This window comes from Oncorhynchus clarkii, chromosome 5 (assembly GCF_045791955.1).
Source record: "Oncorhynchus clarkii lewisi isolate Uvic-CL-2024 chromosome 5, UVic_Ocla_1.0, whole genome shotgun sequence".
Lineage (NCBI taxonomy): Eukaryota > Metazoa > Chordata > Actinopteri > Salmoniformes > Salmonidae > Oncorhynchus > Oncorhynchus clarkii.
Genome location: NC_092151.1, coordinates 69,892,504 through 69,915,040, shown reverse-complemented (window position 1 = coordinate 69,915,040; position 22,537 = coordinate 69,892,504). Strand labels below are relative to the sequence as shown.

The 22,537-nt window shown below is 41.0% G+C and overlaps 3 protein-coding genes across 9 annotated transcripts in view; 1 reads left to right on the top strand and 2 right to left on the bottom strand.

The window, feature by feature from the left end:
* LOC139409300 (kininogen-like) overlaps positions 1-10,142 on the top strand; it is an 18,672-nt gene extending 8,530 nt beyond the window's left edge. The window contains exons 2-8 of the mRNA XM_071154236.1: positions 7,254-7,578; positions 7,732-7,848; positions 7,944-8,022; positions 8,232-8,404; positions 8,992-9,102; positions 9,316-9,414; positions 9,564-10,142. Of these exons, the coding sequence (XP_071010337.1) occupies positions 7,369-7,578; positions 7,732-7,848; positions 7,944-8,022; positions 8,232-8,404; positions 8,992-9,102; positions 9,316-9,414; positions 9,564-9,896 (1,122 nt within the window). The 5' untranslated portion in view covers positions 7,254-7,368 and the 3' untranslated portion in view covers positions 9,897-10,142. The remainder of the gene's footprint in view (positions 1-7,253; positions 7,579-7,731; positions 7,849-7,943; positions 8,023-8,231; positions 8,405-8,991; positions 9,103-9,315; positions 9,415-9,563) is intronic.
* Positions 2,902-6,535, bottom strand: LOC139409301 (lysosome-associated membrane glycoprotein 3-like). 2 transcript variants are annotated; one of them, XM_071154238.1, is made up of 8 exons: positions 6,422-6,535; positions 6,197-6,250; positions 5,926-6,101; positions 5,338-5,561; positions 4,935-5,060; positions 4,570-4,624; positions 4,276-4,449; positions 2,902-3,390 (listed from the first exon to the last, which is right to left on the bottom strand). In XM_071154238.1, the coding sequence occupies exons 3-8, from the start codon at positions 5,993-5,995 to the stop codon at positions 3,248-3,250; spliced, it is 792 nt and encodes a 263-aa protein (XP_071010339.1). In that variant the 5' UTR covers positions 5,996-6,101; positions 6,197-6,250; positions 6,422-6,535; the 3' UTR covers positions 2,902-3,247. The 2 variants fall into 2 exon arrangements, with proteins under 2 accessions (XP_071010339.1, XP_071010338.1); XM_071154237.1 differs by lacking the exon at positions 6,422-6,535 and having other exon boundaries at positions 5,926-6,250.
* On the bottom strand, positions 10,131-22,537 carry LOC139409298 (phosphatidylinositol 4,5-bisphosphate 3-kinase catalytic subunit alpha isoform). 6 transcript variants are annotated; one of them, XM_071154229.1, is made up of 21 exons: positions 21,642-22,045; positions 20,766-20,883; positions 19,395-19,794; positions 19,087-19,296; positions 18,606-18,856; positions 18,241-18,486; positions 17,952-18,037; positions 17,669-17,774; positions 16,981-17,133; positions 16,750-16,884; positions 16,493-16,617; positions 16,325-16,406; positions 16,025-16,189; positions 15,814-15,917; positions 15,532-15,703; positions 15,205-15,311; positions 14,685-14,806; positions 14,295-14,544; positions 14,087-14,204; positions 13,839-13,990; positions 10,131-13,467 (listed from the first exon to the last, which is right to left on the bottom strand). In XM_071154229.1, exons 3-21 carry the CDS (start codon positions 19,744-19,746, stop codon positions 13,197-13,199), a joined length of 3,207 nt encoding a protein of 1,068 aa, XP_071010330.1. In that variant the 5' UTR covers positions 19,747-19,794; positions 20,766-20,883; positions 21,642-22,045; the 3' UTR covers positions 10,131-13,196. The 6 variants fall into 6 exon arrangements, with proteins under 6 accessions (XP_071010330.1, XP_071010334.1, XP_071010332.1 ...); XM_071154233.1 differs by having other exon boundaries at positions 18,606-18,761; positions 21,642-21,862; XM_071154231.1 differs by having other exon boundaries at positions 20,805-20,883; positions 21,642-21,862.

Below are 22,537 nucleotides of genomic sequence, written 5' to 3'. Positions count from 1 at the left end.
AGCCACAAACCCTGCATTCCCTACGCCTGAAGGGCTGGGTGGGGAAAGATGGTGCCTTGGCCTGTGTCTGTGAAACCATAACGGGTGGTATGCTCTTCTCTAAGGTACGTTCAAGCAGGTGAATGAGTCTCTCGATACTTGCACTCTGCCCATCTTGTTTGGCGCTTGATGTGAGAGAAGTGTCACTGCACGTACCAGCATTGACCCCGCCTTCACATGGAGTTATCTGGGGATGTACTGTTACTTGCTTTGAGGATACAGCGGTAGATTGACACATGGTGGCCTTCCTGCGGCGTTCATGTTCATAGATTCTCTCCTGTACTTCACTCGCAGTCCATTTCTCAGCAGACTTGTATTGGAATACTGCTGCCAGTTTGGGGTCAGGGCAGTATGTTACAAACATCCTAACGACATCAGAGTTGGAGCTGTCAATCTTCTTACCTTGTCTCTTAAGGCCCTCGTCAGCGACATCTACAGCCTTGTTCAATCGAACCCAGTACTCCATAACAGCCTCTCCGGGTACAGGTTTAGTATTGTAAAAATCAGCCAAGGGCATGCACGAATAGGCCAATTCACTGAAATTCTGTTTCAGAATGTCAAATACAATCTCTGGCTTCTCTGTAGGATCAACTGTTGTCTCATTGCGTAAATTTATCTTTACCATGTCTCTTGCTTTGCCAGATAATCGACTAATCAACTCATCTGATTGTTCCCCAACAAGACAACCCTTTCTCCTCAAGTATATTCTCATCAACTCCTCCCATTCATGAATGGAGCATTTGTCTGTACCATCTCCTCTATATGTAGGAGGTTCCTTTATGTCTGATTGCATGATGAACTTAATTTGACTGAGATCTACATATCCTACTGAGTCTGAATGATGATCACTTATCTTTTCTGTACTTACTGGTGGCTCATAAGTACTGGACCTGCCACTCTGTAGTTCTTCCCTAATGGAGCTCCCTATTTCCCGGGCTAGCTGAGTGACCAGCTCAGCTAGACCATCTACAGGGGCATTTGGATTAACACTAGATGAAGGGCTTTCATCCAATTTTTTTGTGGAGCAAAACATGGGGGAACCTCCTGCACCTACACACTTTACCGGGGTTTGATCAGAGTATGAGAAAAACCTCCCCCTCCCAGCAGTGAATTTGGGTTCATCACCATTATAAGATGCCATGCCACTAAAGTTACGTTAAAATGTCTGTTGATGAACACACTTCTATGTTGGTTAACGATAAACAGCGCTCTCAATACATCGTTGTCAGAAAAAAGAAAAGAAAAAAAACTGTAGTTCCGATTTCTGCCACAAGGCGGCAAGAGTACCTCAATGATATTTTTAGTCTCTAGAGCAGCAGCGCCGCGGTGATTGAGCTGACGTCGATCAACGATGAATCCGGGTCTAGAAGGCACCAATGTAGCCGGTGCTATACTACACCGCTGTAACTCTGCGTTGTGTGTGGTTGATAGAGACCATAAACGTGGACTTTGGAGATCAGGTAGTTTTAATCAAGCAGAACTGACTCTCTGCATCTTGCATCTGCATCCAAAAGGAAATAAAACATTTGTAGAGCACATCTGTTCTGAGAATCGTCGCCTCTTTCTCTCTCAGTGCATCAAAATGATTTGAAATACAAAAATTAATACACTCTCTCCTTATTATACATAACATATTTTACATTGATAAAACCACATACCTGCATCCAAAAGGAAATAAAACATTTGTGGAGCACATCTGTTCTGAGAATCGTCGCCTCTTTCTACAACAGATGCACAATAGGAGGGACTGGGATCATTCGAGGAGCTAGCCATCGTTCACACATACAATAGCCTGCTAATACCTTAGCTAGCTATTAACCACATGTTGAATTCAGAATATTGATATCGTCCTAAAAAGTACAATTACAAGTGCATCTTAACAATACCATCCATTTATGAGTAACCTCTAAATATACATCATTATTCATGAACAAAACATTGTGTGTATGACTTTGTACTTAAAATAATCAAACTTTTCTGAAGACAGAAAAAGCGTGCCTACCTCTCTCAGTGCATCAAAATGATTTGAGCACGAGCACGCCGGGCAAAACGTAAGTACACACTCCCCTTCTCCCAGGATGCAGGCATGCATAACAAATCAACACAACATATTGATATATGAACCTGGTGAAATTCACATAGTACTTCAACAACTGTTACACTTCTATGGCTAACAGTATAGCTTCCGTTCCTCTCCCCTACCTGGGCTTGAACCAGGGACCCTCTGTACACATCAACAACTGACACCCACGAAGCATCGTTAACCATCACGCCACAAAAGCCACGGCCCTTGCAGAGCAAGGGGAACAACTACTTCAGGTCTCAGAGCGAGTGAAGTCACCCGATTGAAACACTATTAGCGCGCACCACCGCTAACTAGCTAGCCATTTCACATCGGTTACATATGCACCATGCTACTGCCTACTTAATTTGTTCATTTAGCAAACAATTTAGCTCATAACCCAGTGCCTTTATCTCAGTCAGTATATTTGAGCTTTAATTAGCTTAAAAAATGCTAAATGTTTATCTCGACCTCATTGCAAAATGTGTAGAATAGCAAGAGATTAGCTATACAACTGCACATTTTCCTGTCTGCCCCATGGCAAAATTTGAAGAATTGCAGTAAATCAGCTTTAGAACTGCAATATTTTCTCTTTGCCCCATGGCAGAATGTGTAGAATTACAGGAAGTTTGCTTATTTTTTAAATAATAATTATGATTCTTTTGCAGGCCCACCCTCCAATGAATTTTTGGCTACGCTACTGTTACAGAATTAGCTCTTTTTGGACAGTGTGTTTTTATAATAAAGCATGCAAGAAATCTATACTGATATGTGAACTTGAAAATAATGAATTTCAATCGTGCTGGATAAAGCCACACTTTTAATAAGGGAATATGAGCACTCTTTAAACAAAATATAATTTCCCCCAAAAAATATAATTAGCATGTATCATGATTCAATTTGCTGACCATATTGGCTGATTATGATTGTAAACTTACAGAGTGTTTTCCTAGAAGTATTAACCACATTCACATATTTTTTTACTGTAATAATATTATTTATATTTTCTTTGCAAACAGAATTAAATATTAAAAAACAACAATAAAAAGGTTCATATTGAGTCATGGATAAAAATACTAAAAAGCATCTAGGAAACACAAAACATGTCTATAAAAAGCATTCATGTTATGTTTGCATGAAGTCTTCTCAGATCCTGTCATAGCCAGCTTGTCTACGGTTGTTCCAGATGATCAGGAAGGTCAGGACAGCAATCAGGAGTAGTCCCACAACCGTGGCACCAATAATGATGGGGAAGATCCTCTTGTTGAAGTCAGCCCAGCACTCAACCTCTGAAATGCCATAGGGGGGACAAAAAAAAAAATATTGTTTATGAAACTTGAAAGGGAAAAAAAATCCTGCAATTTCAACAACTCAAAGACCAGCATGAGCTTCCTGAAACTAGCTTCTTAAATACTGGTTCAAAGAAAAGACAAAATACCATTTCCCTAATACTCCAAAGGAATCACTACCCGAAAATCGTATTCATAGTACATTGGTCAACTTGACGTCTGATCTCACTGACATATAATACACAGAATAATAACTGACCTACTTATAATAACCTAACATGCAAATGAGACAGAAAGAGACCTAGGCTGTAACTATGACCCAGTAGACTGGGATGACTTGCTTGAAATCTTTCAGAGCTACTTAATGGCAACCAAACATAGACAGATGCAATTCAATATATTGAACAACACATATTTTACTCCACATAGACTGCATTTACTTGATAATAAGATAACTGACACATGTCTTAGATGTAAGATAAATACAGGAGATTTACTGCATATGTTATGGAGTTTCCCTTCCTAGATCATTTAAAAAATATATATCAGCAAAATGTTTTAGAGCCAGAACTTCAAAATGACCCCAAGATGTGGTTAACTTTTTTTGCAAGTTTTTTAAAACTTTGTAAAGTAAATGTAATGTAAAAATAGAAGCACAGTATTGATTTTGTTTTGACTGATTCTGTTACATTTTACAATATTATTTAATCTGGATCTTAACACTTGGATAATTGTTTTTGAGGGGCCAAAACGGTAAAACATTACCTTTACACTATTACATTTAAAAGAGCATTATACCATAAATATGCTTACAGAAAAATAATAAACAGAAGGCTTTCGTAAATCATGAATGAAAAGGTCCGCAAAATGTAAAAATCGACATACCCTCTCCAAACTTCCCATTGGTGAGTTTGAAGGCTTGGAACTGAAGAGGCCCAAGCTTCACTCTAAGGTTTTCAGCCAGATGAAACTCGGTCTGAGAATTACACTTGAGGCTGTGGTCAGCGGCAGTTGGGAACAGCTTTTCATGTTCTATCACCCCAGGATAGTTTTTATTTCCTAATGGGGAAAGAATATGCTCAGCCTTGTTTTTCTAACAATGAAAAATCAGTTGAAAAATATCCATGCATTTTTTTTCAAATCATGTGTCTACTTGTGAGATCATGTTGGTCAACTCACCTTTGCTTGGTGCCAAATTAGCTCTGACCTTTGACACATAGGATATGTTCCCTTCCTGTGGGAGGAAAAATAGTTAATGATGTGCAATACATAAATAAATCATTGTTTTTATTAAAAGCCAAACATGCAAATCATCATGCAAATGCATTTGAATGAGTTTGCTTCTGCTCAGAGCCATATATAGATATAATGTATTGCTCTGCTTATGATCGTTATATGGAACAGTTGTGGTCAACCTGTGATTATTCTTAGTTATCATCTCAGAGTCGGAGAGGATTTTGTTTTCTTCCAGTTATAAGGTGATGTGGTCATGTGCATTAGACATCATGTGTGGCATGAGAAGATGGAAGTTTCTGAATTTGTACCTTTTCAAAGGTGAGATCCAGATAGCCTCCCTCTCCTACAATAGCCAGGGAAAGAACAGCCTCTTTTTGACCACATCTACCCGTAGCGAGGGTGGTGGAAGGGTCTAAGTTGAAATAGGAAGCTTTCTGAAAAAGGATCAACATACCATTGGATTGGAAAAGGACAAAAGCAATAGCAAACAAGTGATGATGTAGGAACAAGTAATTATTGTTATAGATTTAGAGCTACTTAATAATATAGTATCATAATGAGTGTATGGCCGAACTCATGACCAAACATAGTAATGTGTATGAGAATGGCCGTTTTTTTTTTTCACGACTTAGGTGACAAACCACATGATGTCTCACCCCTGATAAAGAAGTGCTGAAACACAAACAAAAAGTGCTGAGTGATTGTCCCTACCTTCTTCTCAATAACTATGTACTCCACTCCCATGGAGACCTTGATGCATGGCTTGCCTGCGGTATCATTCAGCACATAGTTTCCGGTGACAGGAGCGGTCTCTTTGGGCTGAAGAACAGGCTTCTTTGGGAGGCTTGATTGCTCGGTGGGCTCAGGGTTGTTTAGGCCAGACTCATTTGTGGTGATGATGGTCTGGTCCAATGCAGCAGTCATAAGGCTGTTTCCTGTGAAGCGGTATAGTGTGTGAAGTGTGAAGTGAAACAGTTTACAGAAACCATAAACCCAGGGCAACATTCACATGCACAATTACAGATCCCCCTTAGGTTCATCTTATTTTTTACAATAAAATTAAATAAATAATTGTAAAAACGTGTTGAAGTAGCCATGATTATGTCTGTAAAATGTCATGCAATTTTACCTGCAATGATTTAGACTTTTTAAGAGTACACTTCCACTCTTTTCTAACATTAGCTCAGAATCAAATTCAGATTCAAATGGCCTGCAGTATCAACTTATATCAGACTACCACTACCACCGAATAGATTAGACATTATTAGACATTATTAGATAGAGGTGCATGCAACTCACCCATTATGATCGCAACCAGTAGAAAAAGTATTGTTTCACGATGCATGTTGTTTCTGACTTTGTCTGTCATCTTCTGTGTTCAGTTGAGAATTTTTGTGTTGTGACCAAATGAATGAGGTGTGATATGGTGAATTCATCTCCAGACGACCAAAACGCCTTGTTCAAGAGATGAGTGTCTTCAGGGGGAGGGGCAAAGAGGGTTTTCTTTTTAAATGATTTATGAGCTATCTTTAAATGGCTGATATACCCTATATGATGTGACTAACTTTACCGTGTGCTGTTGCAGGTCAGATATCTTGTTATTTGTGTCTACTCAACTCTTTATCTAAAAAGATAGCGTTAAAGTAGGTTGGTTCAAAGGACATGTTGATTGAGCAGTTTCTATGACAATTACTTGTTTGAATTAATCCTGAGTTACAGGCTTTAGCCTCTAAATTAAAAATATGAGGAACATTTTTTTTCTATTGGTTTATCAAAGATGGTATTTGTATCATACCTGGACCATGATGCCTTTATACATTGATTCTATGATTGGTTCATGTTTATTGCATCGGAGCTCTGGTGGGATTCTGGGAATGGCTGCGCTGCTGGGGAAATCAAACTGTGTGTTAGCAGGCATTGGATGCATTTAGGGTCAAAGGTAAGGAGGGACAAAGTATCTCCTAAAATACACACTACTGCAGCAATGTGTCAATGCAAGTCAGAATTCATTTTGGATTGACAAACTGACCAGCATTTTTGGAAAGGGTCATGTTCACCCATCCAAGTACTTTATAATGGGAGAGAGGTTGTCCTATTGCCTTCCATTTACATCTTAATAACACGGACTTCTACTATTGTATTACCTTCTGACACACACTAATACTAAAGTAATATGTATGTTTACTTTAGAGATAAAACATTTGTTTTCGTTAGACCAAAAGGTTTTGATAAAGTCATGAAGTGGCTATTTATTACAGGAAATGAATTTGTGATGTTTCATTTGACCAGCACATTCACAGAGACGTTCAAGGTTTTATTCCATAAATTATAGAGGAGACAGGACAATAAACCCTCCCCAGGCACTTGACTCCTTGATAGATATTTTGAGATGGGTAAAGAAAACAAACTGGTGTCACAACAAGTGACTGTAGAAGGATAATATGATTTATAACATGTCCATCATTGTTCTTGCATGCCATAAACTCTCCACAACTCAGAGACAGATATAGATTTTTCAAAGAATGCAGGCATGGTGGTGACAGCAGATAAGTAAACATTTACTCTGTTGTCACTGGGACTGCCTGGATGCCTTTCTGATTGTGCACTGTCTCATTTTATTTGAACAGGTCTGTGTAGGCGAATAGACTACAGTCAATCATTTCAGAGGTAGGAGTCCAGTAAGGAACGAGATCTGGTCTCACATTTCCTTCTCTCCGGTCCTGGGACATACATGTCTTTGTTATGAAGCTGGGAGTGAGGCTATGTGTGCTGGTGATCTCTCTCCAGCTTTGGGCTCTGGGACAGAGGCAGGAGCTTGAGCCAGAGCAGGTCCTTGTGTTCTGTGATGACAAAGACGTGGAGGCAGCTGTGGACTTGGCCCTTGTCAAGTACAATGAGAAGCTTCCTTATGGAAATCAACTAGCACTCTACCAGATTCTGGAGGCCTCAACGGTAGATGACATATTGAGAACATTGTTATTTATATTGAGTTATTTATCCAGTCCTTTTTGCATACATCTTGAGTTCATTGTATTGATGAAGAGAAAATACGAACATTACACAGTACTACACAGTCACAGTATTTATTGCTTTCCTCTCTTGTAGGCTCAGAGTGACTCAGGCACTCAGTACTTTGTGGAATTCAATGGCAGGGTCACTGACTGTCCAGCAGGGGGAAACAAAGTCTGGAGAGACTGTGACTACCTCTCAACTGGGAACCAGGTAACTTACCTGGTACATTGTTATTAGATGACATCTCTGTGCAATCTGATTTTTAAATAACAATAAAAATATATATTGTTCTGTTTATTTATCAGGTGCCAAGCCCTTGTAATGCAACAGTCCACATGTCAGAGACAGATAAAGAGGTCCTGGCAGTTTTCTGTGACCCAGTTGGTTAGTTTTTCACTTCACACAAAGTAGGACAAGCCAAAGACCACATACAAGTCTATTTATACTTAGAGTTTTACCAGACAACCAGATAAATGTCAACCAAAGATTGACTCATGTAGAGGAATATTTATATTTGTTGATTTAGATTAGAATCACCAAAAAATGTGTGGTTAAAATGAATTTCTATACTGACAACCCTCTCTGTTCTCCAGTGGAGGCCCTTGTTGTTGCTGAACGCTCCACATGTCTGGGGTGTCCTAGGGAGATTGATGTGGACAGTGAGGACCTAAAGGCTCCTGTGACATACTCCATCACCAGGTTCAATGCGGATTCGGACTCCAGCCATCACTTCGTCCTGAACAGTGTTGGTTTTGCTACGAGACAGGTAAATCAGTTTCAAATCTCACTCTGAGTTATTGAACGCTACAAAGGCTAGTTGACTACGCCACCTGGTGGAAAGTTGAGCAAGACTCTAAATACCTTGTTCAATTCAAACCTGATTCACACTGTAGCGCCAAACTGAGCTGAACTAGGCCAGGGCTGATCTGGTTACGCATCTACGATAGCTGCTGGAACCATACTGGAAAGGACCATGTGAAAAGAGAAGATCAGAGCCAGTACGGTACAGTTCTAGCCCTAAAGTGTGAATCAGGTAACCGAGTGACCAGTTGGGATCAGGGGTGTTAGGCCCTACAACAGTTACCAACAACACAAATCTTTTAAAGTTATCTACTTTTGAAAAAATATAATTTAAGTTAAGTGTCTTTGCTCATCCCTTCCAATGGAAATATTCCAAATCATCTCCTTGGCTCTGGAATTAGTGGGTGTGATGTGGCTATATTTACCTCTATGGGTGTGACCCTTGGACTGCACTGTACTTGTTTGCGTTAGGAGTGTCATTCCAGAATCCACTGGGGGGTGGGCGGCTCAAACTAATGTCTTTGAGTAACTTCTTTCACATGCTCCTCTTAGGTGGTTGCTGGTTTCAGGTATAGACTGATGTTCGATATGAGGAAAAGCAATTGCTCCAAAGCGGACCACAAAGAGCTGAACGATGAATGTCATCCAGATGCTGAAGATGTGGTAAACCACAATGGAGCTCATAGTATTTTTTTGAATAGGCTACAGTATATATAATATGATTCTGCTGTTGTAATACTTCTGAAAGGAAATGAAATAGTTATACTTTTTGGAGAGAACTAAACCCATACCATTCAATGTGGTATCATAACATTTCATTGTAATGCTATGTATCATGAATGCTTATCCCTGCCATCCTGTGTACCGTCTCTCTAGGAACTTGCTCACTGCAATTCTACAGTAGATGTGGCACCTTGGAGACATGAGACTGCAGAAGCAAATGTGGAATGTGCACCAGGTCCCCTTCAGAATTTTGTGAGACATTCTGCAAACTATACTACTATAGCATATCAATGATGCTCAGAAAATATGATACATTAATAGGGTAGTGATGTGTAGCTATATATTTTGGAAATTTGTACTAAAATGGAGGATTTTGACCAGGAACATTTTTCCATTCACAGGAAGTCTTTAGAAGAAGGCCTCCTGGATGGTCTCCCTTGAGGAACTTCAACAATTTTGCCGAAGCAACTCCAGCCTCAACTGCTTCAGCCAAAGAGGAGTCTTTAGAGGAGTCTCAGGAGCTCAGCCTGACTGCTGTCACCACAGCTAGCAGAGACCCAGAGCCAGCCATGCCCCCCACCACTACTGCAGAGAGCCCTTTCCACTGCCCCTCCAAGCCCTGGACGCAGTTTGTCCCTCTAACAATCCCCAGCCCTGCACAGGAGAAAAGCACAACACCCCCAACAGTGGTAGAAGGGTGCTTTAGTGATTTAGACTTGCTGGGGAAAAAATAAGTGAATGCTGTATAATGCATTTGTATCATAAGCACACCTGCTGATTTGAAATAAAAAATAATCATTTTATTCTCTTTTTGACAATGCAGTTCAAATCTCACTTTTGCATTTCCTCAAATTTGTCAAAGTACATATTAACTGTTTGGCAATTTGATACTAAAAATAAATAAATGTACGAAATTGTGCTGGGTGTTGTGTTATTCTGTAAAGCAACATACTATCCACAAAAGTAAGTACTTACTGTAACTGAGAAGTTTATTTGTACATTGTCACGTAACACTCAAATAATTGTAGTCAGTCTGGATACAATGCAAGTATTTAACTCAGAAGCAAACAGAAACAAAGAATACTGTATTTGATAATGCAGGTCCAGTATGTCATGGGTTAGAGGTTGGATTATTATTAGTTGTTCCTAGTGCCAAACTTTCTTTATAGCTGCTTAGCAGAATAAATACAAGTATATTATTTTAACAAACTCATGCAGGATGGCTGTGTAATAATACAATCATAGTAGCTTTGTTGATAGTAATGACAAAATATATGAAAAATACAATTCAATACGTCTATAAACCAGTATTAAATGAAGAGATTTAACCACTCCAGATGTTTCAGTAAAACAAAAAAATGACACTTGAACCTTTTCTTAAATAACAAATTGTTTACATCATTTACACATTAAATTGGTTATTTCCTTCTACATCATCGTATGGCCCAAGTCAACACGTATTTTAGAATCTCCAACTGTAGAGAGACTTGTAAGATGACCAAATGTTAACATTCACAATCGGTATGGATTTGCCTGTGCTAACCCTCAGTGCTATATACCACATGGCTATGACAGCTTTGTTTTCAACATACAAACATGGTTCAGAACAATTCCATTTCAAGTAAAACTTTTGAAGCTGAAATATGAAAAGTTATCTTTTCTAACAAATGATGTTTCAAGTACAGCATCACAATATCTTCCCTGGTGCTGTTCAGCAAGTGGAAAAGGTTTACAAAGCATTTACCACACTCACTGTATTACATTGACATTATGAATGGGCTTTTAAATGGGTCCAGCCCAAGAAAATCTATAACCTGTACAGATCCATATTAATGCACACACACACACAAAGTTAATACAACCATGCAATTAATGGCATTTGAAGAGCTAACAAAAGGCTGGTGACTACGATAAGCGTCTAATGCATCTGACAAATCTCAGATCGAAAGGGATACTATTGCTTATGCTTAAAAAAGACCTGTACTCAAACTACTGTAGGACCAAAGGCGTTAAAAAAGTGCAACATCCACCTGCATCAGCAACTGTCCATCTCTATACCAGTTGATTGGTTTACTGCATAAGGGAACAACATGTTTTCAAAACAAGACTACTCCCATATCATGAATGCATATGAAGTCTGGAATACCACCACAATAGTATACTTTAGAGAACCTCATTCCCAGGCTATATCTTTAGGAGGAAAGGTCTACTTTTGAGACAACATTTGCAAACATAGGCATTTATAATGCAGTCTGAAGCCATGTCAAGTATATTACCTCTAGGGTATTAGAAATATTAATTGTGACATGTTGTATTTGAGAGTTAGAATTCTGAAATACTAAGCAGGCACAAGTGTCCCTAATTTTTTTCTGGTGGTTTAAAAGGACAGTTTACAATCTAAACACCAAAATCCTATAACCTCTGGTCACAACACTTGTTCACTACATGCCCCTTTCCTCATAACATAACTGATACATATAGAGGCAAATATATGCATGCGTTAGTCCTTAGGCTTTCTATGGTAATGCAGATAACCATTGAGCGATTCACACAACATTAGAGACTTAACTTTGGCTTTCATTGAATCAACAAAAAATATTTGAAAAGGGAAAACAAAAGTGCTTATTTTTTCTTGGGTTGGGGAAAATCTGCCATAAAGGAGACACTTCTTTAAAATGCCACCTTATTTCTCAACAGCATATATCACAGAGTTATGCTGGAGAATGAGAATACAGGGTTTTTACCCCAAAATGAATGTCCTTCATTTGAAAGGGGTTTGGACTTCGAGAAGCCATTATGGAAGGGAAACCTTTCCCACAGCTCCTATTCAGAGTTGCCTAGGTCCAACAATTATCAAAAGGTTTACTCCAAGAACACAATAGTAAACAAGGGGCGTATCATAATAAAGAATAAACAGAGGGGTCCACTCCACACAGAGAGAGGGAGGGGTGCCCACACAAACAACGCTGACTAGCTGCCTTGGGACAGCCTTCATCCACTTTCCAACATGTACAAATAGTCTTATGTTCACATACTGTACTGCTGATTCTCCCCATGTCAACACACAGCACTGTAACATTCGTATAGTTCACAATCCAACTACACTACTGACATGCATGATGAAAGCATCAGTTACACGAGGTGACTATGTCTGTCTAGCTTAATGCACTTCTCAACATTCATTATGATGACGTCTCACTGAGCAACAGAGGTATTTTACCATTGACCTCCAAGACACAAGAGGGAGAAATCCAGCCCTTGCTCATTGTACGTCAACTACATTAAGGCTTCATTTTTAAACGGCAAGGTTTTCTTGACAGTGCATTCATTACTTCCTGTACTGCTGTACTTTATCATAGTATCACAGGCTGGGCCCACAGTGTGTGTGTATACACATGCAGAGGTATACATGTATAGGTTTCAAAAAATATACTGTATATATAACCTGCTGTTACTGCTAAATATGATGCCAAAGGAAGGAGTATGACAATGGATTTAAAAACTGTGGTGCCAGAAATGACCAGCCAGTAGAGCTATTGGGCCACAATGTAACACTTCAAGGTGCTGCCTTTCAGGGGGGTATCTTTTTTTTATACAACAGGTGGAGTAGGCTGCACATCTAAAAAGGACTGAATTCATACCGTTTTTTTCTGGGATGTTCCGTGCATATTCAAAAGGCATTTACGTTACAGGAAGACATCTATACACGTGACCCTGTAAACGGGACGGCAAACTCTTCTCTTTTACAAAAAGGAAAGGAACGAGGGAAGATTTATATTCGAAGAAAAAAAGCACACACAAAAGGTTAAAAAAATATTACAGGCAAAAAAACTACCGTTTTAGACAAGGCAAGTTAGTTGGTAAGTTTCTGCAGGGAAAACCAATACAGTAAAAAAAAAGGAAAATCACTCTGGATTGTTAAGTGCTCGATAGGATAGTCAAGCATCACCCATTAGTTCATGAGGTTTGGATGTTCCACTCACAGCTGGCTGGTGTGTCTGGCCGGGCAGGGCTGGCGGATGTCCTGCCTGGACTTAGTTAAGCGCGTGCTGGCGGATGGTGTGGAAAATCCAGTCCATCTTGGTGGTCCAGCCGCCATGGTGGGCGTCGTTCATTTGCTTCATGAAGTAGTCCAGGGCCTCCTGCTCAGTCTTGTCCAGGGCCAGGGTTTTACGGATGTAGGCGATGTCATCGAAGGACTGCAGCTCGGGCATCCCGGAGCCCAGCATCATGGAGAACAGGTTGATGAAGAGATTGGCATGCTGACGAATGGCCAAGTAGGCCTTATAGCACATCTCCTGAAATCTGAGACCGAATAGGAGAAGGACAAAATGCATAAAAATCAGTATATACCATTCCCATTGTTCCCTCTGAATTCTCTATAGCCTCAAAATAAGCCTTTGAAAGCATACATTTGGACATTGAAATATATAGTGTTCAGCTGGACATGGTCGATTTAGCAGTACATTTGTTAAAGCAGAAGTATGGGAGAGGGTCTGGAAAATTGGCAGACAGTAGCCTATCAAACACCCAGGGAGACAGAGCACACATTGTTATATAATAGCTGCCTACTGTGTAGACACTAGCTGTCTGCCAACTCCACAACCTTTACATTCAACACTAGACAGACATCCACAGATGTGTCCTTTCACACAAGGGAAAAGGCAGATGGCTACCTCTCAAACTCTCTGGTCTTCGTGCACTCCTGGGTCCCTTTGCTGATTACAATCAAGAAGTCTTGAGTTAGGACAAACGGAACTCGCTCTCGCTTGTAGCCAAATTTCTTTTTCTTGTGATCCAGGAAATGGCCAAAATCTATGTGAAAAAGCTGCAAAACATCCCAGATTAGCATAGAAAAGATAACACATAGCATTTGCAAAAAATATGCATCATGACAATATCTTGTTGATAACTCAGGTCCTACCTGCCCATCATCCTTCACCATTATGTTACTGTTGTGTCTGTCACCGATGCCTAGGATGAAAGTCGCCACGCAATACCCAGCACAGGATCGCGTAAACAAGTCAACGGCAAGGTCATACCTATAGACAGAGTTACGTCAAATCTGAGCCGTGAAACAATACAATTTTCAAACCAGGAAAGTACCCACACAACATATACAGTTTACTCACATCTCTCCCTTGTTCTTGTCTTTGAGCCACTGGTGTAGTGTTGAGCTGTTGAACTGTAGCGCCCCCTTCAAGCCACCTTTACACTGGATCTGCATGATGGTGTGAGAGCTCCGCACCACCTCGATCAGCCCCACACAGTCACCTAAAGACATGCAGCCGTACGGCAACATCCTGAGGTCTAGACCCTGGTTCTGCCAAATGTTCTCCATGATTCTGATGATCTGAAGTGTTAGCATGTCCTGTCGCAGGTCTGAAACAAACAAGTCATATTCAGTGGTCCATGGCAGGATTTAAATACATTCCATCTGTCCAAACTGATCAAGTAGAACTTTACATTGTAAAGCTATTGTTTAGAACGCAGTTTGATTATATAACTCGACTCAGACTCACCGTCTCCGTTTTTGAATATGATCTCATTATTCTGGAAGAGGAGCTCGGACATGATGTCAGGGTTTTCCCAGTTGAGCCACAGTGGTCTTTTGGCAGATGACATGATTCTGCACTCCTCAAGCCTGGGCATTTTACCATGAGGAAAACATGCCAACAATGGGAGTCATCACAAGGGGCAAGCTACATTAGTTTCATTGATCAATTGTATGAACAGTGTTAGAATACAAGTGGTCTGCACTGAGGGGCCCAGTGGCTGGCACAGTAGTTGACAATCGGTTACAATAACATTTCATATGTTCATGCATGAGCAGAATGTTATGATGGGGAAATAGAATACTTACATTCTCTCTACCTCCACTCTCTTAGGTCAAATGAATGTAAAATTACCACTAGGGACACTAAAGAGCGATTGCTGGCCTTTGCAGCCATTGAAACAGAGTGTCCCATCTACAGTTTCAATAGTGTCCATGTTCAGGCATTGGGTGAGTAAGATATAGGAGTTCCAATGTGGTGTGCCCACCGTATGTTTCCCAGCTGGTGTGCAGGGTTGAGGGGGGAGGTGAAATTCTGCAGGGCGTCCATGTAGTCTGGCCTTCTCATCTGCTCCACCAGAAACTTCATCTGCACCTGCAGGACCACACAGAGCAGGCTGTAATGAAGATAAAGCCTCCAATAGAAATGTGATGCCTAGTTCTCTCTACATTAGGTAAACGAAGCCACTGATGTCAGTTTCGTAAGTCAAACAGAAACGTGGAACAGTAAGCTGAAACAGCAGAGATTCTCTAACAGATCATCATGTTGCACAATAAGCATGGGTGTATTGGAGAGAGAGGGAATGCTGGGTTACCTTCTGAGTCTCATCCTTCTTCTCCTGTTTGAGAATGTCGGTGAGGTTGATGAGTTTCTCCATGGCCTCCACTTGTCTGCTCAGGTGCTTCAGGTACATGCCACACGCCCGGCAGTAGGACTCCAGCAGCAGGCCGAACCGCTGACTCACCGTCTTATTGTGCATCTCAGACCTAGGGCACATAGTGGACAGTGAAAGTGGATGACTTAAAAGGCATTTGCAGTCAGTCAACTCTGTGAAAAGAATAGAATTTACTCTGCAAAGTAACTCTAAGTCACTCACTTTAAGTGCCAGAAAAAGAAGTGTCCTATCCTTTGGTTAGTCAAGGCCTTTTTCAGTAGAAATCGTACCAGTGGGTTATCAAGGTACTGCTCATATTTCAGAACCTGACAAGAGTGGAAATTATGACATTTTATATTTGACAACAGTCCAAACAATCAAAGAAATGTGAGAGGAAGTCACTTTCTGGACACCAAAGCAAAATAAATCCTACCTGGACCAACTGAATGAGGTACTGAGAGAGTTTATCATCGGTCAAGTACTTCTCAAGGCACCGAACAGCAAAGTCACGGATCATTGGGTCTGGATAGTTACAATCCAGCAGCTCCATGGCTTGCTCTGGTTTTATTGCTGGCCAATCCTTCAGAAGGCAATACATCTAAGAGCAAGAAAAACAACAGTCACGTCACCACTGCAGCAGTGCTGCAGCAGAAAATGATACAATTCCCACAAGAGTTTCAGAAAATGCTCTCTTGAAAAAAATGTCTCAGTAATTAAAAAACAAATAAGTCACCTGTGCTACTTCATCTCTGGAGTTCCACTTCACAGCCAGCAGGATCTTGGGCAGGATCTCAGGTATATTTACACAGTAGTGCCTGGTGAGTAAGAGAGACAGTAGACATGTTAGTTAAGGCCTCTAGAAGTTTAAGTATGATGGTGACTGAGCTAGTTATGACTGTACCTGTGCCTCCAGAGGAAGTCCTTCTCCTGCTCTGTGATCTCAGACAGGGGGTCTCGGTTGCACACCTGTCTCAGCTGCTCGTTATCACTGTCCGTTAAGGCGTGGTCTCGTGCCACTCTGTTACTCTGCAGGGGATCAGACGTCACATCAACAACCATATATGGAGTCATTATTTAGCAAGGAATCCTTAGACCGTCTTAATATATATATATCCTATATATCTATATATATCTATCTATCTCCATGTATGCCAATACCTGGCCTGACTGGCAGTAGCTGAAACCTAGCTCCCTGGATATGGTCCAGTTAGCATGTCCCTCCACGGTGGTCATGTCTGGGAACTTGACAGGACTGCTGAAGTAGTCAAACTCCAGCTCTAGACAAGGAGTTTCCTGTGTGTGGAGGAGAGGTATTATACTGTAAACCCTGATGATAAGGACCACAGAAACACAGACTGGTCATGTTAACATGCTAACTAACATGTTTACCCTGTTGGGGTTGGAGCCTGTGACTCCGATGGGGTTGAGTAGGTCCTCCAGGCCGTGGGGTACAGGCCACAGGTTCAGAGCCATTTTACCAGAGACCAGGGTGTGCGTGTAGTCAAACAGGTTGACGTTCCCCCACGCCAGTGGACAGTGCTCCTGAGTAGAGGATCAGAGCCAAAGGGTGACATTGGTTATTTACACAAATTGTGAATGGCCATCCTTCCACAGACAACTGTGAATACAGGCTTGAGGGAATTTTATATGGGGTACTTGTGTAACTAACACAAACATCCTAATTGCCGCTTGGGGATTAACAGTCGTACTGAATTGAATTGAAAAGATTAGTAGGCAAGCAAACAGACTTTGTTTTAGTTCAGTTAATTGGCTTCAAGCTGTACAGTAGGTTGCTCACAAAGGACGGGCTTTAGAGGCATTTATCTCTAATTCATCATGGGCACGAAAACCCATCTCCCTGACCTTTAGGTGACATCACTCAGCCCAGGTGTCAGTTACAGTCTTCATACCTACGTTACACAGCCACGATCGCTCCATGCCACAAGTCGATAAGTAATTCAACATCCACAGAGGACACCTCAGGCCATTCAGGTAAGACCTTTGAACACTGTTCTAGCCAGTGGGTATCATTTATATCATTAAAGGTCTGGGGTGTCTGATTAAATTGAGTGCTTACCTCCTTCGCCCCTTTCCTGCCTTTCACAGAGCAGATGGAGAGACAGAGGCGGGCCGCCCGGGGGATGTCGGGAATGTACATGTCGTAGGTCAGCCACTCGTTCCACCTGGGAGACAAGCACAGCCACAATGAATCACCCTGAACCCATTACAAGTGTTAATATCACAGATCAATACACACCCTCCTCCCCCATTACCATGGGATAAATAGTCACAATATGGTGATGTCTCTTGATGAGCGAGATACTGTTTGTGACACCATGTGTGTTGTGTGTCTGTAATACCTGGGATTAGAGCATGGCACACGCTGCGTGTTCACGTTGTCACACATCTGCTCCCCTCCATGGTAGATGCCGGTTCGCACATAAATCTACATGGACAACAGGAAGTATAGACACCAAAACCCCCTGAAAACGACCAGCAGTAGCAGCATGACAGACATTCACGCCAAGGAGTCTTACAGAAAATGAATTACTGAAAAGTGGCTATAAGAGGAGTTGAGGGCTAGCCAAGCACAGAAACAGAAAACCAATGTGAAAAAGTTGATCTAAAACAATAACCATTGTCAAGTACCTTATCTATATCCCGAATGTTCACATTCACGTAGGTGGCACAGAGCACTCGTATCCGCAGGGTTCCGTTGATGGTCCACAGAGACTTGGTGGAGGACTCTCCGTTCATGTACGGGGTGGCGGTGGAGATGCGCCGGGCGTACGAGGGCATGGTGAAGTTGTCCATGGGTAACTGAGAATAAAGGCTATCCTTCGCCATCAGCATGAGGTTGGGCATCCTGCCAAGCATGATGCAACTCCTCACATACTGAAAGGGAAAAGGAATAGGATTAAGATACATGATTAAGCAATATAGACCTGAGTCAGACCTAATGTTAGGCTTCAATGTGTATGCATTGGTTACATGCACACTAGGGCCCAACAAACCTTATATTGACTCAGGGGGCATTTCTCCAGGAGGTACTCGTCACAGCCGCACACCTTGAGGATGTACTTGCCCTGGTACTCCTGCACACACATCTTGAGTTGTTCAGGGGACAACAGCATGCTCCTGGTCTTCTTCCTGATGGCCTCAGCTATCACCTGTTCTGGCACACAATCATGGTTGATCTTCAGGGTGTATTTCTGCTTGTCATTGTTGGGTGAGACAATCACCCAGATCACTACAATGATTTGACCTATAAAATAAGCCACAGAAAAGAGAATAAATCAGAATATTACTCCACACAGGCTGAGAACAGCCTTGAAATAGATTATCATGAAAAGGAATAAGGATAATTTTGTTTGTTGCTTATTAAAGTGTCAGCCTATGTGTTGACAAAGTAGAAAAGGTTGTTGTTTGACACCCACTCAATCTGCCTTAGGCATCTTGCAGCATCTTGACATTACATTGCTTGATTTGAATTACCTTTGTCCAGTTTGCCATGGATGTGCTTTGGAAGTTCTTGTGTTGATTCAACATTGGGAGGGTAGACATATAAAGCCCGACTATGGGGTCCATTGGCATCTCTGAGTTCTACTGAATCCTTACAGACGTTAAGAATATTCCTCCTGAAGTCCTGCACCTCAGGGTCCTTTACTAAGTCAAACTCGCAAACAGGCATACCAATTGCGAATCCTAAAACAAAAGAAACTCCCTTACTGATACTGTATGTTTTGGAGGAAAATGTAAGCATGTTGTTACTCTCTAAAAAGAGGGTAGTAATTAAGTCTTACCAATTTCTCTGTTCAGAATTTTCTCCTCTCGGTTACCAACCGGTTCGATGACCTTCAGAAAAGGCTGAAAGAGCCTGAGATCACATAGTCTCCTAGTTTCATCATAGAACTCCTCTCGCTCTGCCTCCTGCGTAACACTGACAAATATGTAAGAGGTCTCCTCCTGTAGTAGGTGATGCAGGGGGTACTTCCTGGCCTCCTTGAACACTTCATGTTTGATGGTGATGAGCGTAGCCTCACGGAGGCACTCGAGGGTCAGGATCATCCCGTTTGGCAACAAGCAGTCCACAAAGATCCGGGGGGGCATCAAATGGATGCCCCATAATTCACCAGAAGAAGGTCTAGGAGGCATTTCTGTAGTCCTCACACACAAAGTTAATAGAAAATAGTTCCTTATCTCCTGAAGTGGAAAAGAGTAACAGTGGATTAGAATTATATGGAAGAAAAACATCATACAGTAGACTATATGCAGTCCCACCTCTTGCTGTCGTGTGACTGTAGTTCATTTTAATTTATAATAATTTGGTGGGCGCTTATATTTGTCCTATTTCACACATGTACAAGTGTGTATTAATACACATGTGAATAGTAATTATTTATTTTTGCATATCCCACTCTCCTCAAGACACCCTGTCAGCTCAGGGATTTGAACTTGAGACCTTTAGCTTACTGGCCCAACACTCTAACCACTAGTCTACCTGCCACCCTAAGACCCTCTTGCCCTCACCCCTACTAGACAGAATAGGAACTAGCCACAATTCACCAGTGGAAACTGACCCATCAAAACACTACACCTAATGACAAACTAGCCTATGTTATGATAACTGTGATGATAAATCATGTTTATTTCCATCGATGTCCATGATGATCTAGCCTACTCAGTCAGTCACATGACAGACAGAAGCATTTCTGTCTCCGGGAGTCAAGTTATTTCTCCTCCACATACAGCGAGAGCCAATGACATTTGTGACCAAATACCCGAGTTTTCCCTTTCCCTGAGAGTGCAACAACATGTGCTATGCTATACAAGGCACTTAACTTTTTCTGCTATCACTGTCTAACATCATTAATGTCAGTAAACATGCAGCTAACAATAACTAGGAAAACAGCCACGGTCTGTTCAATATGAAAGGCATCCAGTCTTGTCATCAGGATGTAAGGCAAATGAGGAAGCTTCTTCAAACAGGATGTGGATAAAGGAAACACTAAACCTAGTTTATTTGAATACAGAAACATGTATGGCTGAGGATATAGACGGAAGATATAGAAACTCAGTACCACACTTTATCTACCTAATGTGGACTCGTTAACAAAAGGGGGAAAAATATGAATATTTGATTGAAAAATTGACAAATCAATGTTGCTTCCTACCTTAAAAGAGCTGGTCTTATCTTGTGTTAAAACCCTCACCCTTCATGTTTCAGATCATCTGATCTCCAGTGTTGTTTTCTGCTGATTGGTAGGTAACCTATCAGCACAGTGCCATTCTCTGAAGACAGAGAGGAAGCATGAGACTCGTTATCACAAAAAGCCCAACAGTTAACCAAATTCTGTGATACAACCTCTCAACAAATGTAGCTAGCTCGAGCAAGAAAACCATGTAGCAAGGAGTGGGTGTGTGTAGCCAAAGGGGAGATATATAACGCTTCAATCATTCATGTAGCAAATTTCACTAACGTCTACCCTGGTGTTAGGTCCATGATGAGACTGTTATACTTCTGTAGCAAATCAATTTATAGCATACCGTTACTTAAAGCTGTGTAGCAATCTATAGTTGTTTAGCTTCCATCATTTCATTTTTGTTAGCTAGTTAGATACTGTGATTGGTATAGTCGTTATAATCACGACTGTAATTACAGTATGACTATTAACCATATAGCTAGCAAGATCATATAGAAATAACGTTAGTTAAATTTTAAGTCCAGTGTCCATATTGTCTCCGATTGTAAAACGTCTATTATTTTTAGTCATAGATATAGCTAATATAAAAATGTAAAGAAACACTCGTTAGGTAACGTTATAGCTGGCTTCTAGCTAACGTTAGTTGGCATTCACAAGAAAGACATTTGCTGACGTTCCAAATCATAATCTGTTTTGATATTAACTAGCCAACAACATTACGTTAGCTAACATTAGCTAGGCTCCTGTCGGTCTGGTTATGGTCAGCCATTTATCATTTAAATCTAAATATATCTAGCTATTTTACTAAGAATGTAGCTATTATTAGTTAAATGCGAGAACGCTTACCAAGACATGTCTACGATATGACCTCGTTGGCTAACAGCTCGCGCTAGCTAGCTTCCAACACCTTCTCATGCTTGGTTCCAGCGGGTGTTCCAGCGGATGTGTCAGCGGGGATCCAAGGGTGTTCCAGCGGGTGTTCCGCGGCGCAAGCTGTGTACATTCGATCATGCAGCGCCAGACTTTAGGCTACCTACGACTTGACAGCAGATTTCGCTATAGCAACCATGATGAATTGTGTGTTTTATTTTTAAACAGTCTACAATTTTACCATAGCTATCAGTTGCAATGAAATTGCATGATCAAAAATAAGATACACAGGCATGAAGCCTACCAATCATGTTTTGTTCAAATGCATTAGCTTCAATTATATGACGGCCATTTGTTACCAGCTGCAACGATCATGCACTGGGGGATTTTGGTAGCAAATTGGTTTTAGAGGAGTAGCTGTCCCGCGAGTTTTGATGAGTTTGACGAGAGTAGGTTACAACCTCAAACCATAATATAGAAAATAGCTAATAAAATGATCTATGTTAGTTATTTAAAAATATATGTTTTATTGCATGAACATTTGGTTTCGATAGCATTTTGCAGCTTGTAAGTGTTCAACTGTATAGATATTATGAAGATGAGCCATTGCAATAAACCATGCGGTCAAGCTACCCGACTCTCGGAATTGAATGATCAAGCTAGCCGCGACTGAATCTGTGCGCCTGCTACTCCATGAATGGCGAAATGGACACATCAAATAGGCTAGACTAGTCGAGTTGACAATCTTTGTAGATTATTGAAGACCAAGGCCCATACTTCCGTTATACTGAGTATAAAGCATTGTCAGTAATGGCATTCCAATGACACCAAAACGTCATTCAAATATATCCTCCAGATCCAATGAGTTCCGT

Coding starts and splice junctions, on each gene's coding strand:
- LOC139409301 (XM_071154238.1), bottom strand. CDS start 5,995: ATGACAGACAAAGTCAGAAACAACATGCATCGTGAAACAATACTTTTT. Junction 5,562..5,925: donor ACTGGTTGCGATCATAATGG/GTGAGTTGCATG, acceptor ACCGCTTCACAG/GAAACAGCCTTATGACTGCT. Junction 3,391..4,275: donor CAATGGGAAGTTTGGAGAGG/GTATGTCGATTT, acceptor ATGGCATTTCAG/AGGTTGAGTGCTGGGCTGAC.
- LOC139409298 (XM_071154229.1), bottom strand. CDS start 19,746: ATGCCTCCTAGACCTTCTTCTGGTGAATTATGGGGCATCCATTTGATG. Junction 17,775..17,951: donor GTGCCATGCTCTAATCCCAG/GTATTACAGACA, acceptor CTTGTCTCCCAG/GTGGAACGAGTGGCTGACCT. Junction 16,885..16,980: donor CAGGCTCCAACCCCAACAGG/GTAAACATGTTA, acceptor CTCCACACACAG/GAAACTCCTTGTCTAGAGCT.